Source organism: Sorex araneus, chromosome 6 (assembly GCF_027595985.1).
Source record: "Sorex araneus isolate mSorAra2 chromosome 6, mSorAra2.pri, whole genome shotgun sequence".
Taxonomy (NCBI): Eukaryota; Metazoa; Chordata; class Mammalia; order Eulipotyphla; family Soricidae; genus Sorex; species Sorex araneus.
In genome coordinates, this window is record NC_073307.1 from 87789953 (window position 1) to 87812960 (window position 23008).

General features: G+C 56.4%; 1 protein-coding gene across 1 annotated transcript in view; it reads right to left on the reverse strand.

Moving 5' to 3' along the window:
• The window catches only part of VWF (von Willebrand factor), a 172446-nt gene that overhangs the window by 103136 nt on the left and 46302 nt on the right, over positions 1-23008 (reverse strand). The window contains 6 exon segments of the mRNA XM_055143591.1: positions 2297-2512; positions 3890-4085; positions 9601-9701; positions 10717-10855; positions 11923-12059; positions 22889-22935. Of these exon segments, the coding sequence (XP_054999566.1) occupies positions 2297-2512; positions 3890-4085; positions 9601-9701; positions 10717-10855; positions 11923-12059; positions 22889-22935 (836 nt within the window).

Below are 23008 nucleotides of genomic sequence, written 5' to 3' on the forward strand. Positions count from 1 at the left end.
AGCGCCGACTGCATACCCTGCTCTTCAGTCACGCTGAGCGCCGACTGCATACCCTGCTCTTAATAGTCACACTGAGCGCCGGCTGCATACCCTGCTCTTGACAGTCACACTGAGCACCGACTGCATACCCTGCTCTTCACAGTCACACTGAGCACTGACTGAATACCCTGCTCTTCACATGCTCACACTAAGCACCAACTGTATACTCTGCTCTTCACATGGGCTTCCTGCCCTTTGTGCCTGACTCCTTGAGCAAGCCCTTCCTGCAGCAAACCCTGAAACTCCACCATGCCTCCAGCAGGGGGCGCTCTCCACAAGCCAGGGGCCAACCAACCCAGAGCCCTGCTGCAGAGGCCCGCCCACCGCCCACCGCAGGGCCACGCACACCCGCCCAGGCAGGCCCTCGCGCCCCCTGGCACCCCAGGGCGAGGGAAGCCAAGCAGAGCACAGTACGTCCTGCGCCACGCCTTCCGCGCCCCAGGGTGCTGGCTGGGGCCCCAGTCCCGTGCCACCCCACCGAGGAGCCCCCCCGCACCACCCTCCCCAGACCGGGACGGCTGGCGTGTCTCCGGGGATGCCTGAGCCTTTCTCAGCCTCGCGGGTGGGGGCTCTCCAGCAGTGCTCAGGGGCCACTCTCGGGGAGGTCCAGCTGAGCGGGACGGACCGAGCAATGCCTGGCTCCGGTGACGTATGCGGCACTGCTGAGCTCGAGCAGAGCGGGGGGCTCTACAGAGACACCTGGCGGAGCTTAGGGGGGCTGCGGGGGGCCAACGATGGAGCTCTGGTCCTCGCCCAAGCTCCCGACCCCTCCCCCGCCACCTCCCCGGCTGTGGTCCTGGGGCAGCACAGCGCCGGTCAGCTGACTGCGGGGGCTCCTTCTGCAGAGCCAGGGCGGGAGAAGCCGACACTCGTGGGCGTTCCCCAGCTCGCACCCTGCTTGCTCCCCGTCCCTCGGAGCAGGCTGCCGGGCCCCCCCAAAGCTACGGGCCCTTCGGGGGGAAGCACAGGGCCGGCCACATTCAGCCTTTCCCAGGACTGCCCTCGTGCTGATGCGCCAGGAAAGGAGTGTCTGTCCCCTCACAGCCCCCTGGCAGGACCGTCAGATGCCGCCCCCCTCTGACACAGCCCAGGCCCTCTGCAGAGCACTTCAGAGAGCTAGCCCTGGCCGGGAGCCTTGGAACTGGGGCTCAAACGGGGGCATCTCTGAAACGCCCCACGGGGTCCCACTTGGAGAGCTGCTCTGAGCTTGGAGGAGGATGAAGAAATGGGCCCAGGCACCGTGAGGACGGAAAGAGTATCTGAGCGCCACGTGGCTGTATACTTTTCCTGCTCTGGGAGAGACCCAGGGGGCTGCCTGGAGGCGGAGGTTTTTCGGGTGCCTTTGCCTCTGGCCTCTGCCCTACCCCTCCCTTCTCCGGACTGGACTTCCCTCCCCAGCGTTTGCTGTCTGGAAGTAGCACTGCTGGTTACTTCCGTTCTCACTGCTTCCCAACCCATTTCTTCTTCTTCCTTTTTTTTTTTTTTTTTTGCTTTTTTGGGTCACACCCGGCAATGCACAGGGGTCACTACTGGCTCTGCACTCAGGAATTACTCCTAGCAGTGCTCGGGAGACCCTATGGGATGCTGGGAATCGAACCCGGGTCAACCGTGTGCAAGGCAAACGCCCTCCCCGCTGTGCTATCGCTCCAGCACCCCCCAACCCACTTCTTTTCTTCTTTAACAATTTTTTGGGGGATGAGGACACCCCCAGAGGTGCTCAGGGCCTTCCCCACTGTACTATCTCTTTGGCCAAGACAAAATGGGCCCATTATACTCACAATGACAGCATCCTTAGAAGCACTCCCCACACACCCATAATTGCACACCCGGAAGTGTCTCTTCATATCCGTGCTGCGGGGGGACCTCCTGCCACTCCCCCTCACTCCCAGGCTGGACCTCAGCGCTAACCCCGCTGGGCAGTCAGCAAACGGTTCCAGAAAAGCAGCACCAGCCACCGCCAGCCAAGTGCAATCCAGCCCCGGGAGTGTGGCAGCGATGCCAACTCATCTACCCAGCTCCGGGGTCGCAGGAATCTACTGAGAACAACTTGGGAAGAAGGACCCTCACCCTCACCCCGGCGACCCTCCGCCCTGCCCCCTTGCTCCTCCATGGGGCAGTACATGCACTGGACACGGGAGATCCCACTAGCTCCGGGCACAGGCAGGGGCGGCAGCGGCGGCGGGAGGCTGGCAGGGCGTGTGCACAGCGCTGAGCAGACGCGCTCCGGATAGGGGACAGGGCGCGCGCGGGCACCCACCGCAGAAATCGGGTTCCCGCCAGCCGATGTGCACGCCTTTGCGCGCGCACGCCGCGGCGTAGCTGGCCACCGCGTCGCACACGCAGTCCTTGCCGTCGGCGCAGGAGCACACGTCGAAGCGGCAGTTGCGCAGGTAGGGCTGGGGGCCCACGGCCGCGTGGCAGGCTTCGAACCTGGCGGACGTCAGGATCGCGCAGGCCTCCTCGGCGAACCTGGCTGGAGAGGGGTGGGAGAGAGGAGGAAGCTGGGGAGGGGGCCGGGAGGACTCTGCCATGCCCCCTCCAGGCTGGCCCCCAGTGACCCTTAGTCCAGCTTCTCCCTGGACAGAACATTCTGCAAAATAATAATAATAAAGAAACCATTTCTCTTGGTTCCCGGAATCGCAGTGATTTTTTTCTTTTTGGGTCAAACCCGGCATTGCACAGCAGTTACTCCTGCCTCTGCACTCAGGAATCACTCCTGGCGGTGCTCAGGGGACCCTATGGGATTCTGGGAATCGAACCCAGGTCTGCCGCATGCAAGGCAAAAGCCCTCCCCGCTGTGCTATCGCTCCAGCGCCCAATGATATTCTGGAAGTCTCTTATGCAATGAATTATGTCAAACCCAATTCAGAAAGTATATGGACTGCCGATCGAAAAAAAAATTCACTGGGGGCTGGAGAGATAGCACAATGGGTTGGGCGTTTGCCTTGCATGCAGACAATAATAGTGAGTTCTCTATTGAAATATTGAAGGTATTCAAAGTATAGAGACAATAAAGTGAAGATCATTAGCTACTTAGGAGGGGGTGGGTTGGAGGGGGGTATATTGGGGTTCTTGGTGGTGGAACATGTGCACTGGTGAAGGGATGGGGGTTTAATCATTATATGACTGAGACTTAAACCTGAAAGCTTTGGGGCTGGAGCAATAGCACAGCGGGTAGGGCGTTTGCCTTGCACGCGGCTGACCCAAGTTCGATTCCCAGCATCCCATATGGTCCCTAGAGCACCGCCAGGGGTGATTCCTGAGTGCAGAGCCAGGAGTAACCCCTGTGCAGAGCCAGGTGTGACCCAAAAAGAAAAAAAAACCTGAAAGCTTTGTATTTTTTTCACTATGATTCAATAAAATAAAAATTAATAATAATAATAATAATAATAATAATAATAATAATACAGAATCCTGGAGCCGGAGAGATAGTACAGCAGGTAGGGCGCTTGCCTTGCGTGCATCTGATCTGGGTTTGATCCCGGACACCACATGCAGACCCCCGAGCTCGCCAGCAGTGATCCCTGAGCTCAGGTCAAGGAGTAAGCCCTGGGCACCGCCAGGGTGGGGCGCTTCCCCCACAAAACACCGACCAGGGGGCTGGAGCGATAGCACAGCGGGGAGGGCGTTTGCCTTGCATGCAGCCAACCCAGGTTCAATTCCCAGCATCCCATAGGGTCCCCTGAGCACCGCCAGGGATAATTCCTGAGTGCAGAGCCAGGAGTAGCCCCTGAGCATCGCCGGGCGTGACCCCCTCCCCCCAAAAAGCAAAAAAAAACACGGGCCAGGTGGAGGCCAGGCTTACCACACACCCCCCCACCCCGCGCGCGCGCCCCCCCAGTCCACCTACTCTGGCGCGGATTGAGCGCGCAGGGGTCGCTGGGCTGCCGGGGCAAGTCCTCGCAGTCCGCGTGCAGCTTCCAGGCGTTGCCAAAGTCCTCCACCAGCGGCTCCACCAGGCCCGCGGGCGTCAGGAAGTCGTCGCCGCGGTTGCCGTTGTAATTCCCGCAAAGGCCGCACGTGCGCCCAGCGAAGACGGGGGAGAGCTGCGGGGGGCGGGGGGGGTGGAGAAAGGGGCGCCCTGGAGCCGCTGCCCGCGCCTTTCCCGCCGAGGGGGAGGAGATGGGTTTCACGAGAAACGCCCCGTGAAGCATCAGTAGAGAAAATCTGGACGCCCCAGCTAAGCTCCCCAGACTCTGGCATGGAGAGGGGGCGATCTGGACTGCAAGAGGCGCAAGGGGCGTCAGCGCCCCCAACTCTGGGCTGCTGGGACGGGCGGGGGTGCCAGGATCCTGTTATTTAGGGAGAGAGACTGCGTAGGAGGAGAGAAGCCCCGGGTTCGGCCGCAGATCCCCGCCCCCCCCCCCAACAACTGAGTATAATAACCAGGAGGGCGGGGCCAGAGGCATAGCTCAGCGGGGAGGGCACTTGTCTTGCACGCGAACTTCCCAGGTTCGATCCCCGGCATCCCATATGGTCCCCCAAGCACCGCCAGGAGTAATTCCTGAGTGCAGAGCCAGGAGGAACCCCTGAGCATCGCTGGGTGTGACCCAAAAAGAAAAAAAAAAAAACAGGAAGGCGATGAGTTACTGGGGGCTGAGTCTAGACCGGCAGTATCAGACCCACACACTTCTCGCATTTGGTGGCCAAGAACAAGTTCCTACCGCGCAAGAAAGATCAGAGGGTAGGGGGGAGCTTGCCTTGCACACCCGCCACCTGGGTCCGATCCCCAGCATCCCACAGGGTCCCCTGAGCCTCACCAGGAGTGATCCCTGAGCACTGTGACAGGAGTCAGTCCCGAGCACAATTGGGTGCGGCTCCAAAAAATAGAGGAAGGCCAAGTTTCACCTCGTTGCCCTGAGCACCCAGGAGAGGGACTTGAGGACGGGGCGGGGGAATGGGGGAAAGTCGGGGCATCCAGGGGGTGCACCGGATTCTAGGCTGGTATCTCCTCCACTCCCCAGAGCCCAGAGCACCCTCTGGGGCCCTTGGGAACTCGAGTCCCACTTTTGAGGCGTAGCTGGGGGCCCCTGCAGAGAGCTGGCGGGTGCAGCTGAGCCTGGGACTGAGGGTCATTGACAAGGCTGAAACCTCTCAGGCTGATCCCTAGCCCACAGCAGCCCGCCTCTCTTCCAGATCTTTCCCAAGGGGGCAATACCCCACCCCCCCAGCCCTAGAGAGTGTGGGAAGATCCAGGCGGGTGAGGGCAGGTAGAGGTCTAGGTGCCACTGGGGGGCTTCCTGTTTGCTTAGAGAAGGTAGATTTCCAGGGCTGCTCAGCTTCCCCCCCCACCTCAAAACGGGGTGATAGACAAGGACAGTAGATACAAGGGCCAGGGGGACTGACCCATAGCTGGAGACTGCTTCATGAGCGGAGGGGAGAAGGTAGATGGAATAGAGAAGGGATCACTGAGAAAATGGGAGATGCGTGCCGAAAGTAGATAATGGACCAAACATGATGACCTCTCAGTGTCTGTGTTGCAAGCCATAATGCCCCAAAGTAGAGAGAGAGTCTGGGGAATATTGTCTGCCATGGAGGCAGGGGGAGGGCGGGAAAGGGGGGGGTCACTGTCACTGTCATCCCATTGCTCATCGATTTGTTGAGTGGGCACCAGTAACGTCTATCATTGAGAGACTTATTGTTACTGTTTTTGGCATATCCAATACGCACAGGTAGCTTGCCAGGCTCTGCCATGCGGGCGGGATACTTTCGGTACCTTGCCAGGCTCTCCGAGAGGGGTGGAGGAATCGAACATGGGTCGGCCACGTGAAAGGTGAACGCCCTACCCACTGTGCTATCGCTCCAGCCCAAGCGGGGGGTGGGTATACCTGGGATATTGGTGGTGGGGAATGTGCACTGGTGGAGGGATGGGTGTTTGATCATTGTGAGACTGTAACCCACACATGAAAGCTTGTAACTATCTCACGGTGATCCGATAAAATTTTTTTAAAAAGAAAAAAAAACCCCGAGGTGATAGACAAGTGGCCTCCAGTTCCCTAGCCAGGGGTTCTTAACTGTTTTGCACTCGTGACCCTTTTTGCCCCCCAAAATGCAGCAGGGACCAGCGTTGCCAGAAACACCTCAGATTCCTTATGCAGTTGATTTTGGGGGGTTTATTTTTGGTCCCGAGAATACGGGAATCTTTTTCCATTTGCCAAATGTGCAAGTCCCCGCATTCAGCTGCATTTCCTGACAGGGGGTCATGACCCACCGTGAAAGAAGAGGGAGGGGAAAGAGGAAGGTTCCAGGCCTTTAGGAACTGCATCTAAGAAACTGCCGTTGACAAGGGGCCACAGAGATAGTGCAGTGAACAGGGAACAGCAGTGAACAGCTTTGTGTGCAGCTGACCCTGGTTCCATCTCCGGCATCCCATATGCTCCCTGAGCACTGAGCCAGGAGTCAGCCCTGAGCACTGCCAGGTATGCCCCCTGCCCCATCCTCGTCAGGATGGAGAGGCCGGGCTATCAGCTTTCCTGTTTGTTCTAGAAAGACCAAGTGGCTACACCAGGCCTTTCCTCCTTCCCAACTTCCAGTGGGAATCCTGCCCCCACCCCACCCCCTCTCAGGATGTGCGGGGTGGATTGCCTTGTTTGCTTTATCCCAGCTCACTCTCCTCTAGGATTCGGACTCGGTCGGGGGGGATCCACTCTCTGCTGTGGCCTCCGCCCCTCCAGCAGTGCCCGTGGGCCCTTCAGAAATAGGTGCTGAAGCAATGAAGACTTGGCAGGAGGAGGAGTAGGGGAGGGGGAGGAGGGGAAGGGGAGGGGGAGGAGGAGGAGAGGGGAGGGGGATGTCCTGGCCCAGTTGCCAGTGGGGGCAAGTCCTGCAGACCCCAGGGCCCCTGTGTGGCATGGAAGTGAAGGAGAATGTGGGGGCAGGAGAGCACAGCAGACAGGAGTTGAGAAATAGGAGTTTGGGGTCTCATATGGGTCACCAAGTCACCAGGTAGCCAGAGGAACTTCCTGTCCAGAAACCAAGGTCCTCTCTTTAGTTCCAACTGCAGAGGAGGGGGCCAGAGAGATGGTACAGCGGGGAGGGCGTTTGCCTTGCATGCGGCTGACCCGGGTTCGATCCCCAGCATCCCACAGGGTCCCCCGAGGAATGACCGCCAGGAGTGATTCCTGAGTGCAGAGCCAGGAGGAACCCCTGAGCATCATCAGGTGTGATCCAGAGAGAGAGAGAGAAAAAATCCAACTGCAAAGGAGGGGTTGACCGGATCCCCAAAACGTTCCTGTTCCACAGCCTGTCCAAAGGTGGACTCTGTGACCACGTTGTGACTCTAGAATTCTCTCAGGGCTCTCGAGAAAGGGCAGCTGCCACAGCAGGAGGAGGCCCAGGTCTCAGGGGGACGTCACACCCCCTGTATAGGGTCATGTACCGCGGGGCTTGGGAACACAGACCTCAGGCTGCAGAAAGCACCTAGACCCTCGCTTCTTCAACCGTGGGTCCCTAGGGGCCACATAACTGAAGGGGGATTGGGGTGGTCACAGGAAATCTTTAAAATTTCTGTATTATTATCAGGCCACATGGCAGAACCTGGCAAGCCACCCGTGGCATATTCGATTTGCCAAAGACACTAACAACAAGTCTCACAGTGGAGACGTTACTGGTGCCCGCTCGAGCAAATCAATGAACAACCGGAGGACAGTGATACAGTGATATTATTATCAGGAAATGTTTGCCTTCTTTGTTAGTTTTGGAGGCCACACCGGGCAGTGCTCAGGTGTTCCTCCTGGTTCCATGCTCAGGTTCATTCCTGGTGGTGTTCAGGGGATCTTATGTGGCACCAGCGAGGACCAGGGATCGAACTAGGATACATACATGGCTACATGCAAAGCAAGTGCCTTAACCACTGAGCCATCTCTCTGGCCCCATGTCTGATTGTACACCTATTTTATATGCAGGCATAGCTGGGGTGACAGAGAAAATAATTCAAGGGGGGAAAAAAAGGGGGTCATGAGTGGGAAAAGATGAAGAAGACTTTCTCTGGATCAGGAGGACTCAAAAGTGGGACCCTGAGGCCCCCAGGTGGGATCGCTCCCTACCAGGTGGAAACTCTTTGCTGAGACCCTGAGGTGGGTCCTGGAGGCCTCGTCATTTGGGTTTTTCCCTCTCATTGTCTTTCAAGCTCACAATGGAATTTTCTAGAGGCAATGGGACAAGTAAATATTCCCCGAGATTGGAAGCAGGAGAAGTGAGTGCAGCTGCCTGCCCTGGCACCAGCCGGGAAAGGAATCCGCAGCTACGCCAGCACAGCGACCCTGCTCAGCGCTTATTCTTGTTTTGGAAAACGGTTCTCTCATCCCCACCCAAATAAAACAAGTCGTTTGCTCTAGGGGGGCGGAGGGGAGGGAGAGGGAGTTGGACCACATCCGCAGCGGCCAGGGGCCACTTCCGGCTCAGCTGGGGACGAGCCTAGCGGTGACGGTGGACAGGATCAGCCGAGGTTGACTGCACACCATGCACGTGCCATGCGTCAGCCCTGAGCCATCTGACTTCTTCTTTTTCTTTTTTCTTTTTTTGTTTGCTTTTTGGGTCACACCCGGGGATGCTCAGGGGTTACTCCTGGCTCTGCACTCAGGAACTACTCCTGGCAGTGCTCAGGGGACACTATGGGATGCTGGGAATCGAACCCGGGTTGGCCGCGTGCAAGGCAAACGCCCTCCCCGCTGTGCTATTGCTCCAGCCCCACTTCTTATCATCACTGTTTCTCACTGTTGCTTTTCTTGGGCTCCATCTAGTGAGACTCTGGGCTTACTCCCGGCTTAGCACTCAGGACTTACCACTCCTGATATTGCTCAGGTGACCATCCAGGTTGCCAGGGATCGAACCCGGGTCACGGGCTGTATGCAAAGCAAATTCCCTACCTGCTATCTGATAGCTCCAGCCCCTGTCTTGACGTTGTTCCCCGCCCCACCCCACCCCCAGGAATCCACTACGACACAGGTCAGAAGCCTCTGATTTCATTTCTCACTTGGTCCATACTGAGAAATGGAAGCCTCAGAAACCTCGGGAACTGTAGAGAGGCAGAGAGAGGGGGCGGGGAGGGCGGGGGAAGGGGGTCTGGGGGTGCAGACCAGAGAGAAGCTGTTGTCTCGCCCCCCCACACAATGGGGTGGAGAAAATCAGACTCATAACCCAAGTTCCCTGCACCCAGATGACTGCAAAGCAGCCGTGACCACAGCAGTGAGGGAAACTTCCCCAGAAAGGACGCATCTCACGGGGACACAGAAGTCAGCAGGGCTGCTCTCCCAATAGGACTCCAGGGCAGAGAGGCCCAGGGGCGGGGGCGGGGGCGGGGAGGTCCCCGAGGTCCCCTAGAGGGTGACAATGTAGACTCCTCCTCCACATAGGACTGATAGGGTCTCTGCAAAGAGTCCCCCACCCCCGGGTGAGAGGGGAGGGAGCCACTGTCCCCTAGGGGCAGCCAATCCAAGTCCTCCCCATCCCACAGTCTACCAGCTGTGTGAGCCCCCAGCGGGGAGTGGCGGGGAGGAATCCCAATAGCTCCGTGCCCCCTACCAGGGGGCAGGTACCCAGGAGAGAGTAGGGGGGACCCACCTTCACCAGCAGCGTCCCGCGGCCATCCCAGTCCACCTGCAGGTCCTCCCCGTAGCTGAGGCGCACAGAGGCCATCACGGTGTGCAGGATGCGGAGGTCACCTGGACCGGGGACAGGAGAGGACTCAGAGGGGGCACGGGGCGGGGGAGGGGAGGGAGCCTGCCATTCCCAGTCCTGCCACCAGAGGGCGGTGCAGGCTCTGCTCTCTGCTGCCACCAGCCCTGAAAGCCACCCAGGGTGGAACCGAGGGAGGCGCCACACCCCGTGCCCCCCCCCCCCCCACACACGGGGAAAGTATCACGTCCAGGGGAGGCATGTGAACACGCGCTGAGCCCGGGGGCCAGCTCACCCCCACTGCGTGCTGGGCCTGAATCATGGGCCCCGGGGTCAGCCAGAGGCAGGAGGGCCGAGAGCCCCTTGGGAGGGAGAGACGGGGTTACCCGCCCCACTGTGCACCTGCCAGGCGCGGGGTGGTGTGGGGGTCCGCCAGACCACCGGCCACCTGGCTTCTCCCTGTGACATCGGCGTGACCGACCCTCCTCGGCCTCTTCCCGGCCACTCAGCATCAGCCTTGCCCCTCTCCCACTGTCCCCGGAAGCACAACCCTGCTCCACCCTCCCCTCACCCCTACGGGTAAAGTCCAGGGAAAAATCCCCTTGACTGGGCCAGAGCCATAGCACAGCGGGGAGGGCTTTGCCTTGCATGTGGCCAACCGGGGTTCAATGCCCAGCATCCCATAGGGTCCCCTGAGCACCGCCAGGAGTAATTCCTGAGTGCAGAGCCAGGAGGGACCTCTGTGCATTGCTACTGTGACCCAGAGAGCAGAAAAAAGGAGAAGGAGAAGGAGGAGGAGGAGGAGGAGGAGGAGGAGGAGGAGGAGGAGGAGGAGGAGGAGGAGGAGAAGAAGAAGAAGAAGAAGAAGAAGAAGAAGAAGAAGAAGAAGAAGAAGAAGAAGAAGAAGAAGAAGAAGAAGAGGAGGAGGAGGAGGAGGAGGAGGAGGAAGAAGAAGAAGGAGGAGGAGGAGGAGGAGGAGGAGGAAGAAGAAAGCCAGCTGGTCCTCCTCTTCCTCCTCCAGGAAGCCCTCCTTCCTGGCTGCCCGGGGAGAGGGAGCGGCACCTTGCAGCAGGGGGAGCTGCACGTCCTGGCCGTCCATGGCCACCCCACCACCGTGCTTCAGCTTCACCAGACTGTGGGGCAGGCCCGGCAGGCGGACGATGACCGAGCGGGTGCAGACGGCGTCGGGGTCGTCAGCACACTGCAGAGAGAGGGGGCTCAGGGGAGGAGGGGGCGCCCAGGGAGGGGGAGCCCCTGAGTGCTCAGTGGCAGACCTCGAGCCCCACAGCCTGCGGGCTTGTCTCAGGGGCCAGCACCGTCCGTCTGCACAGAAAGTTCTGGGAGCAGAGTCCCCTCGAAGAGGGGGACAAGAAACCCTTGCGGAGACCAGCAGCTCCTGGGCCTTCCCCGTGTCCATCTTGCCTCCTTCCTTCCTCCCTCTTCCCTCCCTCCCTTCCTTTCCCTCCCTCCCTCCCTCCCTCCCTCCTCCCTCCTTCCTCCCTCCTTCCCTCCTCCCTCCCTCCCTTCCTCCCTCCCTCCCTTCCTTTCCCTCCCTCCCTTCCTCCCTCCTCCCTCCCTTTCTCCCTCCCTCTCTCCTTCCTTCCTTCCTCCCTCCCTCTCTCCTCCCTCTCTTACTCCCTCCCTTCCTCCCTCCCTCCCTCCTCCCTCTCTCCTTCCTCCCTCCCTCCCTCCCTCCTCCTTCTCCCCTCCCTCCCTCCTGCCTTCCTCCCTCCCTCCCTCGTTCCTTCCTTCCTTCCTTCTTTCTTTTCTTCCTTCCTTTCTTTTCTTCTCTCTTTCTCTCTGCCTCTGTCTCTCTGTCTGTCTCTGTCTCTGTCTGTCTCTCTGTCTCTGTCTGTCTGTCTCTCTCTCTCTCTCTCCCCGCCCCCTCTCTTGGGGTAAGGACTCGGGTGGCCGTCTCCAGGGGCTGCTCCTGGCTGTGCTCGTGATGCGGCTCAGGCCTGTGCGCCAAGCCTGTTGCACTATCTCTCCAGCCCTGAAAGGTTTTTGTGCTTTTTTTTTCTGTTTTGCAGAGGGCAAGGGAGCTGGGGGGACCCAGCGGTGCTCAGGCCTTACTCCTGCCCCTGTGCTCAGGGACTTCTCCCCGCAGGGCTCAGGGCATCCCCCGTGGGCCGGGGCTGCGGCCAGGCTGGGCTGTGTGCGAGGCAAATGCCTCTGACCTGTCCCGCCGGGCCCATCTCCCGTCCCCAGGGCCTGTGGGCTCGGCATCCTCCAGGTGTGACCCCAGGTCCCCCCACCCCGCGGCCTCACCTGCACCGTCTCGATCACGATGGAGAAGGCCTGGTGTTGGCAGTCACGGGCCAGCAGGTACTGGCAGATGCCGCTGAAGGTGAAGTGTCTGTTGTCGAAGGTTTTGAAGTGGGACTGTCCCGTGACGAGGCACTCCCCTGGGGACAGAGAGCAGGGCCACCGTGGAGCACGAGGGGGCGTCTCCCAGACAGGGACCCTCAGACCCATTAGAGTCTCCTTGGGCTGAGGGGATCAGTAACTCGGGGCAGCAAAGTCGGGGTTCAGCCATGGGGCGCCCCGACTCATGGCCCGGCTCCTGGCTCTCGGCTTCCCCCGACTCCCCTGCCACCCCCCCCCCCCCGGGGACCCGGGGCCCACTGAGCACTTGCCCGGGGCAAGACTGTTCTCTGCACCGTGGGGGCCCTGGGACAGCTCCCTAGTACAGAAAGGAGCAGGAGGGGCTGGAGCAAATAGCACAGTGGGTAGGGCGTTTGCCTTGCACTCGGCCAACCCGGGTTCGATCCCCGGCATCCCATAGGGTCCCCTGAGCACCGCCAGGAGGAATTCCTGAGTGCAGAGCCAGGAGTAAGCCCCTAACATCACTGGATGTGACCCATAAAGGAAAAAAAAGGAGCAGGAAGGAGGGGAGACCAAGAAGGGCGGGGTGTGGGGGCTGAGACCCCCCATATCAAACTCAGGGGTCCACTCACTTGGTGGAGAGGCAGTTTTAAGGCCTCCTCGCGGGCACCTGTGTGGTTTCAGGAGGCCCATAGGAGCCCGGGGGGGGGCCGTGTGCTCACCAACACCCACGCTGGCTCCCTGGGCAGTGGGAAGGACTCCTGTGCTCAGCGGTACCTTTGCCCCCTACCCCCACCCGGTGCGCCTCCGCCAGCATCTCCAGGGACCCCCACCTGGGCCAGCGCCGGGTCCCCCCTGTGGGAGCTGCCTCGCCCAGCTTTCCCTGTCCATCGCCTCTCGTCCCCTCTGTCTGCTCAGTCCAGATCCCCATCCTATGTGTGTCCATCCGTGCAGTGGGGGGCCCGCCTGCCCCCGGCTCCCGGACGCCCCAGTCTGCAGAGGTCTCTGGCATGGGAGCAGGGTCCTAAGAAAGTGCTGGAATCCATCTCCCCCCCTAAAGAGATGGATGCTGAACCCACAGGCCCTGGGGATGGGAGATGGGCCAGGCAGGACAGGTCAGAGGCAGGGAGGAGGAGGTTGAGGTGGGGGGAGTCCACCGAGGCCAAAGGAAGGTTCTACATGCCCGTCTGACAAAGAGGAACCGGAGAGGGGGACCCTGGGTCCCACACTTCTCTGCAGGTCCAGCAGGGCTGGTCCCGGGCAAGGTCCCCCCACCAGCCTTGAGCCCAGAGCTGATGGTGCTGTAGGATGTATTAGAAAGTGGTGCATGCAGGAGTGTCCCTATGCTGGTCCCCCGGACAGCTGACAGCACTGGGCAGGGGCCAGGCTCAGGCCAGAAGGAAAGTGGACAATATTAGAAGAGCTCATGGAGCAAAGGGAAGGTGACGGACGGCTGTTTCCTGTTTCAGTTGCAGGGGCCAGGGCTGCCTAGAAAATCCGGGTCCATAGGACCCCGCAATACCACTTCTGGGAATATACCCTGAGGGTGCAAAAAGAGGACAGTAGAAATGACATCCGCACCTGTAGGTTCACTGCAGCACTGTTCACAATAGCCAGAATCTGGAAACAACCCGAGTGCCCGAGAACAGACGACTGGTTAAAGAAACTTTGGTACATCTACACAATGGAATACTATGCAGCTGTTAGGAGAGATGAAGTCATGAAATTTGCTTATAAGGAAGTAGATGGCCATGGAGAGTATCATGCTAAGTGAAATGAGTCAGAAAGAGAGGGACAGCTTTCTGCCCCCACGCGAGATCAACCCGGAGGCAACTGAACCACTTTGGACACGAGAGGCGCCCCCAAAATGCCTCCAAACTGTGTGCTCGGAGCTACTGGCCCAGGCGCCGCCAGCGAGTGATGCAATTACCAAAAGAATTTTCCCTGGACTTCATATAGAAATCCAAAACCTAATATCTCTTGATTATCAGCAACGTGTAAATGTTCCTTTTTAGCAGGGCTTACCGTGGGGGGAAACTCCAAACAATAGTACTGAGTTTTTTGTTGAAGGGTAAAAGATTGTAGCGATAGAATTTTAGGCAGAATTTTCCCTGGACTTTATATAGAAACCCAAAACTGCGAGGCCGCTGCCGCAGCCGCGCAACCTAATGTCATCTAATCATCAGCAATATGAGATGGTTCCTTTGTAACGGGTTGGACTTTGGGGGTACCATAATAGGGTTAAAGTTTGTAGCGACGTGTAATTTCTGGCTGTACTTTCCCTGGACTTTATACAGAAATTCAAAGCCGCAAGGCCGCTGCCATGGCTGCGCGACCTAATGTCATTTAATCATCACCAATATGAAATGGTTCCTTTTTAACGGGTCGGACTTTGGTGGGAAATCCTAACAAGAATAGTAAGTCTTTTGCTGAAATATTGAAGGCAATCAAAGTGGTAGCCATCTCTATAGACTGAACTAAGCCATATCCCCACGCCGGCTGAGAAGAAATATCCTTCTTTCTCGGGAAGAAACGCGGCGTGGCGTTAACCATAGTATGATGTCCATTAAGCTGACACAGACCTGGTGGCGTGGAAATGGGATACAAGGGAATAAATTATTATGTACTTGGAACAGCGGGACGCTGGTGGAATCTCGAGCCGGGGCCGATACCAGCGTATTACTTTTGGTTCCAGAAACTGCTGGCAGACATTGTACCAGACTATCAACTAAGCCAGAGCCCCACGCCGGCTGATGATGGGAAATAACCATCTTTTTTGTTTTTTTTTCCCTTTGTCAGGCAGCGTGGTGATTACTAAACAGGCGTGAACTCGGTGGCGCGGGACGAGGAGGGAAAAAAATAGAAAAGTTATGTAACAAACAGCGGGACTTAATATCTCTACATTCTCAGCAATGGAGAGTCATCAAATGCTTCCTTGACAGTAGGACTGTCTTTTCTTTTTTGGGGGAAAACCCTAGCAACAATAGTGAGTTATGTGTTGAAACATGGAATGTAACCAAGATAAAGAGTAAACGAAGTGAAACTTATCACTTACAAGGGCGGGGACTGGGGGGGCGGGAGGTATAATGGCGTGGTTGGTGATGGAATATGGGCACTGGTGAAGGGAAGGGTGTTTGAGTATTGTATAACTGACATAATCCTGAGAACTATGTAACCCTCCACATGGTGATTCAATAAAATTTAAATTAAAAAAAAAAGAAAGAGAGGGACAGACACAGAAGGACTGCACTCATTCGTGGAATATAAAATAACATATTCTGAGACTGACCCCTGAGGACAGTAGAGACAAGGGCCAGGAAGATTGCCCTGCAGTTGGAAGCCTGCCTCATGAGCTGGGGGAGAAGGCAGTTGGGATAGAGAAGGGATCACTGAGTCGATGATGGTTGGAGGAATCTTTCGGGATGGGAGATGTGAACTGAAAGTAGATAAAGGACCAAACAGGATAACCTCTGAGTATCTGTATTACAAACTATAATGCCCCAAAGTAGAGAGAGAGTATGGGGGAAACTGTCTGCCATGGAGGCAGGGGTAGGGTGGGAAAGGGGGGGTATACTGGGGAGATTGGTGGTGGGAAATGTGCACTGGTGGAGGGATGGGTGTTTGCTCATTGTATGATTGAAACTCATACACGAAAGCTTTGTAACTGTATCGCACAGTGATTCAAAAAAAAAAAGAAGAAGAAAGAAAGAAAGAAAGAAAGAAAGAAAGAAAGAAAGAAAGAAAGAAAGAAAGAAAGAAAGAAAGAAAGAAAGAAAGAAAGAAAGAAAGAGAGAGAGAAAGAAAGAAAAGAAATAACTAGCAAAAAAAGAAAAAAGAAAATCCGGGCCCGCCCTTTTCCACTGCAGAAAGCTTTGAGCCCGCCAGCCCCGGGAACACCCTTTGTCTGCAAGACGGAACCCCCGAGGGAGCACGGAGCTCTGGCTTTCATCCTGGCCCAAATCTGGACCTGGGCTTGGCAGCTCCGGAGGCTGAGGGCAGAGTGCACGCCCGGCGCCCAGCCAGCTGCGCCAGGTGCCACCCAGGCTGCACCCGGCCCTCACGTCACGACAGCACAGCAACACGGGGGCGGGGGGAAGGCCAGGCGTGAGCCAAGTGAGACTTCCTCAGCAGTAAATTTCCACTGGGCTGGAGCGACAGCACAGCGGGTGGGGCGTTTGCCTTGCACGCGGCCGACCCGGGTTCGATTCCTCCGCCCCTCTCGGAGAGCCCGGCAAGCTACCGAGAGTATCACACCCGCATGGCAGAGCCTGGCAAGCTCCCCGTGGCGAATTGGATACGCCAAAAACAGTAACAACAAGTCTCACAATGAGAGACGTTACTGGTGCCCGCTCGAACACATCAATGAGCAACGTGATGACAGTGAAATTTCCACTAATGCCCGCCTCCACTCCCCCCGAAGGGAATCGGCCATGAAGAAATGGGCAAAGAGTGTTTCGAAGAGCTGTGTGGGCACCCAGCTGCTGAGAGGGGCGGCTCTCTCCTCCCTGGGTGGGGGAAGGGAGGGGGAGGGAGAAGCTAAGGTGCCCGGATGTTCAAGCTAAGGTGCCCTCTACCCCCTGCCCCCCGACAGACCTCAGAGATACTGTGCAGTTCGTTCCAGGTCCCCAAACACAAGTGAATCTGGCAAAGTCGCCCTTTTGGGGTGCCTATCACAGTGCTCCAGCCAGCCCAAGAGCACTGGAGCAATAGCACTACGGGTAGGGTGTTTGTCTTACACGAGGCCCACCTGGGTTTGATTCCTCGGAGAGCCCAGCAAGCATCCGAGAGTATCCCACCTGCACAGTACAGCCTGCAAGCTGCCCGTGGTGTATTCGATATGCCAAAAACAGGAACAACAAGTCTCACAGTGGAGACATTACTGGTGCCCACTTGAGTAAACTGATGAACAATGGGACGACAGTGCTACAGTGCTAGCAAGGTGCTACTTACCCTATATTACCCTCTATTAAGGGTACTAAAGAACAAAGCCTTAAAAAGTGATGTAGAGGGTAGGGCATTTGCCTTTTACATGGCAGACCCGGGTTCGATTCCCAGAATCCCATAGGGTCTCCCGAGCACCGCCAGGAGTAATTCCTGAGTGCAGAGCCAGGAGTAACCCCTGAGCATCGCCAGGTGTGACCCCCCCCCCCCGCCAAAATAAAAGTGATGTAGAGAGTCAGAGAGATAGTACAGCAGGTAGGGCGCTGGTCTTGCAAGCAGCTGACCCAGGTTCGATCCCCAGCACCCTATGTGGTTCCCCAAGCCCACCAGGAGTAATCCCCGAGCACAGAGTCAGGAGTGAGTCCTGAGCACAACTGCTGTGGCCCAAAAAGCAACAGAAACACATTTCTTTTATACTGGCGTGTAGAGGCCAGATTGATAACAGGCGTTTGCCTTGCATGCAGCTAACATGGGTTCCAGCCCCAGCACCGCATACGGTCTCCCAAGCACCTCCAGGAGTGATTCCTGAGCACTGGACCAGGAGTGCCCACTGAGCACTGCTGGGGGTGCCCTTCCGCCCCACCACCCCAAAGCAGTGTCTACATGTGAATTTTAAAGCACTTGGCTCTTCGCTCATGAACGCTAACCGTCACTGAAGCTGTTAGGAGCAAGGGCCCACGGGGTTTGCTGCACACACACACACACACACACACACACACACTCACACATTGTGTCCCAAACCTTCAGCTTGTGAAAAACACTACCTCTGCACAATGCCAGTCACACACACGCGCGCGCACACACACACACACGGTGTCCCAAACCTTCAGCCTGTGAAAAACACTGCCTCTGCACAATGCCAGTCACACACACACACACACACACACACACACACACACACACACACACGGTGTCCCAAACCTTCGGCTTGTGAAAAACACTACCCCTGCACAATGCCAGCCGGCGAGTGCCAGCCCAAAGACATGCCGCGGCCAGCAGGGATTTGGAACCAGGCATCATGTCCCGCTCCGAAGCTCCAAACCTGGCACCGTCCCGGCTGGCTCTTGGAGCTTCTCAGAAACCCGCGGGCTTACACGGACGCTTTACTGGGCGCTGGCACACAGGGGCATGTGCGCGGGGCCTTGGCACACCCTGCTCTGCCCGAGAGACTGAGAGACTCGAAGGGGGAGGGCTTGGCCTGGTGCAAAGGTGGTCAGAGGAAGGGGCGAGGCGGGGGGGTGCTTGGGGGATTCTCCTGAGCCCCCCTCGCCCGTTCACACTGGATCATCAGCCCTGGCTGACTCATCGCGGGCTGTGATCTCACGGGATGTTTATCTCCATCCTGGGGCTTTCCAGGGAACCTGCTGGAGCCCCCAGTTCAGGCGACAGGGCTGTGTTAGCAACGAGGGAGCCCCCAGTGGTACCCGCGCTGGGGGGCGAACCAGCCCACCCACAGCAGGTGTTGGCTGTGTGACCGGAACAGGAAGTTAGTCACAGCCTGGCAGGGGAGCCGGGGCGGGGGGTGCAGGCTGGAGGAGTGGCTATAACGACCCCCCCTTCTGCAGGTCAGACAACTACGAAGGCCACGGAACCACGAGAAGCGGGAAGGGAAGTTCACGCCGCCTGCCCAAGGCCTCATCCCAAGCTCCCAGCCCCGGTTCCACGCCACCCTTCTAGGCCTCGAGGGTTGGAAAATGCCTCCACTCACGCTTTCCCCACGCTCCCAGGCCCACCCCCACCCCCTCCTGGCTTCCCTGCGGAACCAGGAGTCAATAAATGGAGTTTTTTTGCTTGTATTGCTTTTGGGGTCACACCCAGTGATGCACAGGGGTCACTCCTGGCTCTGCACTCAGGAATCACTCCTGGCGGTGCTCAGGGGACCCTATGGGATGCTGGGAATCGAACCCGGGTCGGCTGCGTGCAAGGCAAACGCCCTCCCCGGTGTGCTATCGCTCCAGTCCCCTATAAACGGAATTTTATTCACCCTCACCGGCACCCTGATCCACGCTGACCCTGTCCAGACACTCCAGGTTCCGTGGAGACCAACTCAGCAGAACAGAGGTGCAGAGGGAAGTTACAGAGAAGGGCAGGAGGCGATCAGGGTCACAGGAACGGGAGCTGCCCTGATTCCCCGCCAGGAAGCAAGCGTGTGTGTGGGGGGGGGCGGGCAGCGCAGGGCCCAGAAGCGTGTCACTCGCGAGACTGCAGCTGTCCTGGGAAATCTTTCTCCACCCCCACCCCCACCCCCAGCCCCTGACTCTTGGCGAGGCAGTTACCAAGGCCCTGCGTCCTGTACCACGTCTGTGTGTGAGATCTCCACTATGTGGGGAAAGGAAGCAGCTCCCAGCATCTCCAGTGTGGCACAAGGCCACGGTGTCCCAGGGGGTCACCTCAGCGTTAGGGTTTTGAACAGTGAGCGTGGCATCGCTCTTAGCTGGTTTCCCCCAACCCCACCCCCCCCAGGTCTCTCCCTGCAGAGAAAGTCAGCTCCGAATCAGGAGGCAGCCGGGGGTGGGGGGGCGGAGAGGTCCGCACAGGGAAACGGGGAAAGACCAAGGTCTGCCAACCATTATATAAATGAGCTTCACGGGGGTACGGGGGGAGGGGCAGAGAAAAGTGGCTGCCATAGAGACAGGCTGGAGGGGTGTGGTGGGAAGGAAATTGGGGACATGGGTGGTGGGAAATGTACACCGGTGAAGGGACGGGTGTTGGAACATTGAATGACTGAAACCCAATCATGAACAACTCTGTAACTGTGTAGCTCACGGTGATTCAATTAGAAAAAAATTAAAAATGTTAAGAGCTAGAGAATAAATAAATAAAATGAGCTTCAAAAAAATGAGCTTCAAAGGAAACCCCACATTCCCAAGGCAGTCCTCAGACATGACCGTGGCCCTAATTATAATGTTACTGTAACTATCAGGAATCTGCAGGCAGAAGAACCAACTTAACCTACACCCAGATTCAGACAGAACCTGAGGCATCAAATGTTTGTGTCTGGAAAGGCTAACCTTGGGGGTCACTTGTTACACAGCAGTTGACAGATGATACACTTCCACCTTAACTCCGAGAATTCAAACTCAATTCTTTCTTTCTTTCTGTTCCTTTTTATGTTTTGGTTTGGGCATCACACCCAGCAGCGTTCAGGAGCTACTCCTGGCGTGGCACTGGGTAATTACTCCTGGTGGTGTTCGAGGGGCCACGATGGAACCCAGGTCAGCCATGTGCAAGACAAACACCCTTCCCGCTGCACTGTTGCTCACACTCAAACCCAACTATTTCTAAGACTTAGAACGTCAGTTCCTCAAGGACGACAAAGAAGCTCCAGTCCGCTCTTTGGCTTATTAGCAGAGTGAAAACACAACCTCTTCTAGAACCTTCCCATCAGAAACTCTTTCACCAGTCACCACACTGAGAGGGACAGGGAGGGCAAATAACACAGCCCTACAGCCAGATCATTCACGTCAATGAATTCATGTCAAGCCCACAAGAAACTTGTCGGTGTCTTCTAGGGACAAGCGGCCGGGAGGCAACAGATGACTAGATTCCAACACTAGAAAGATATTGGGGAGGGCGGGTTGTCAGATGATTTGAGAGCACAGAGCAAGAGTTTAGTGGCTTTGCTGGCAAAAATTCAAACCACTTAGTGCTCCGTAGAGTTGGAAATGGTTATCCTCCCATCGAGGCATTACAAAAGTGTCTTGCATCCTTAGCAGAGCAAAATTTTTAATCATTAAAATTAAAAAGATTTCATTTGAAAGGTCAGGGCTTATATTGTCTGCCTTAGACCAAACACTCCATTATGGACACAATGCATACTCAAATAATTGTTGCACAGCTGCGTAGATGATAGTTACGTGAATGGATCGGAGGGTGGGTGCATGGATGGGTCGGTGGAAGACAGATGAATGTATGAAGGATTTGACGGATGACTAAATTGGTGGGTGAGTATCAGAATTACCCTATAGAAAACAGTTTTTAAAAGTCTTTATCTGGGAGTTGATCTGACAAATGTTAATAAATTGAATTCGTTGAATTCCTAATGTCACCCACTTAAACTCATAGATATTTTGCCATAATGTTCATTATTATCACGGCAGAGGCTGGCAAGCTACCTGTGGCGTACTCGATATGCCAAAAACAGTAACAACGACAGTCCTCATGCCCCTGATCCTGAAAGAGTCCCCCATACGCCAGCAGGCTACACTAGCATGAGACAGGGACAAATAGAGACATTACTGGTCCCTACTTGAGCAAATCAATGAACAACTGGATGACAATGATACAGTGAATGTTCATTATTGAAATAATGAAACTGCATCTGTAGTTTCATTGTAGCCATCTTTCACGGGCTGTGATTATGCTCAACTGGAGAATAGCCACACTCACAGGAGCCAGCGTTTACCTTTGCACTTCCTTCCAGAATTGCATAGAAGGTAAACCTGAGTTTATCTGGTGACCCAACCCAGGGTGAATAACTGACCTAGCCTACTGCCCACTCTCCATCTAACTCAGCACCAGGTAAGGTGTCAGGTGTCTGTAAATTCAAGACGATCCACCAAAGCCGATAGAGACTTTGAGGGTCATTAGGACCCTGTTGCCCGGCCACTAGCCTTGCAGTGTTTTGTCGCACCTACACACATGGAAACACATGCACAATGAGTGTCCAGTATAGGAAGTGAAACAGATCTGGTCTTTTTTTTCCCCCCTTTTTGGGTCACATCCGGCAATGCTCAAGGGTTACTCCTGGTTCTGCACTCAGGAATCACTCTTGACAGTGCTCAGGGGACCCTATGGGATGCTGGGAATTGAACCCCGGTTGGCCGCGTGCAAGGCACACGCCCTCCCCGCTGTGCTATGGCTCCAGCCCCCAGCTCTGGTCTTTAACTAAGGGTGGGGCTGCTCTGGGCTCACAGAGTTTCAGCAAAGATCCTCTGACAAAGGATCGGTCAAAACCTCAGACCGAGAGGCAAGGAAATGATCAATGTAGAAGACAGGAAGTTTGGGGCATCAAGTTCTGTCTCTTGTCTCTTCGCAGCTGTGTGACTCTGGGCAAGTTATTTCCCCTCTTTGTGGGTCTACCTGCTGTTTTGTAAAATAAGATTGTCCTTCACCTCCCCTGGAGGTTGATGTGTAAATGTGTAACCCACCATAAAGGCATCCCTCAGAGCACTCAAATGTGGGCCAAAGAGATAACACAGCAGGTAGGGTTTTTGCCTTGTACCTAGCCAACCCCTAGTTCAATCCCCGGCATCCCATGTGGTTCCCCAAGCCCCATCAGAAGTAATTCCTGAGTGCAGAGCCAGGAGTGACTCCTGAGCATCGCCGGGTATGGCCCCCAAAATAAAACAAAACAAAACAAAACAAAAAGAATTAAAAAAAAAAAGAATCAAAGAACCTCAAAGGAGAAAGTCCCTCGCTAAGGTAGAGGGAGCTTCCAAAGGACAAAGTTTGCCGTAAACAGACCGGAGGCCAAACAGAGCAAAGCAAAGGGCAAAGATTATAAAGCAACTTCTCTGAAGCAGACTTCCCAGAACTAAAGCAGGGTAACAGGAAGTCATCTGGTGGCCTGACTTTTCCCTGCCTCTTGGCGCAGGACCCAACCTTCAGATTAGACATTCCAGAAAACTTCAGGTCATGCTCACTTCAAGCTTCAGGAATCACCCAACCCCGCCTTCTGGAGCTTTCCAAATAATTGACATTGTCTTTGTTGAGTCAACCATGACCTGACAGTCTTACGTTCACTCCGTGTTAATCCTTTGCGCAAACAGGCCATGAGAAAAAGACAAAAAGCCCTTCACCCAGGTCCCCTCTCCCCTTTCTGCTAAGGCAGGGGGCCCCACCCCTCACATCACCCCCCAGGCCCTGCAGGAGGTTAGCAGCACAGCCAGCCTGCTCCTCCCTGCACCTGGGAAGGAAGACCTTTACATACACAGGGACGGTGGCCGTGAGTGGGCGCGGGGCCTACCTGGGCATTCTTCGTTGCTGCAGACCCACAGGCTGTTCCGACAGATGCTGTAAGGGAGAGAAGCACAGGTCAGGGGTTCCTGCAAGCACAAGGGTCCGTCAGGGGACTGAGCACTCGCCA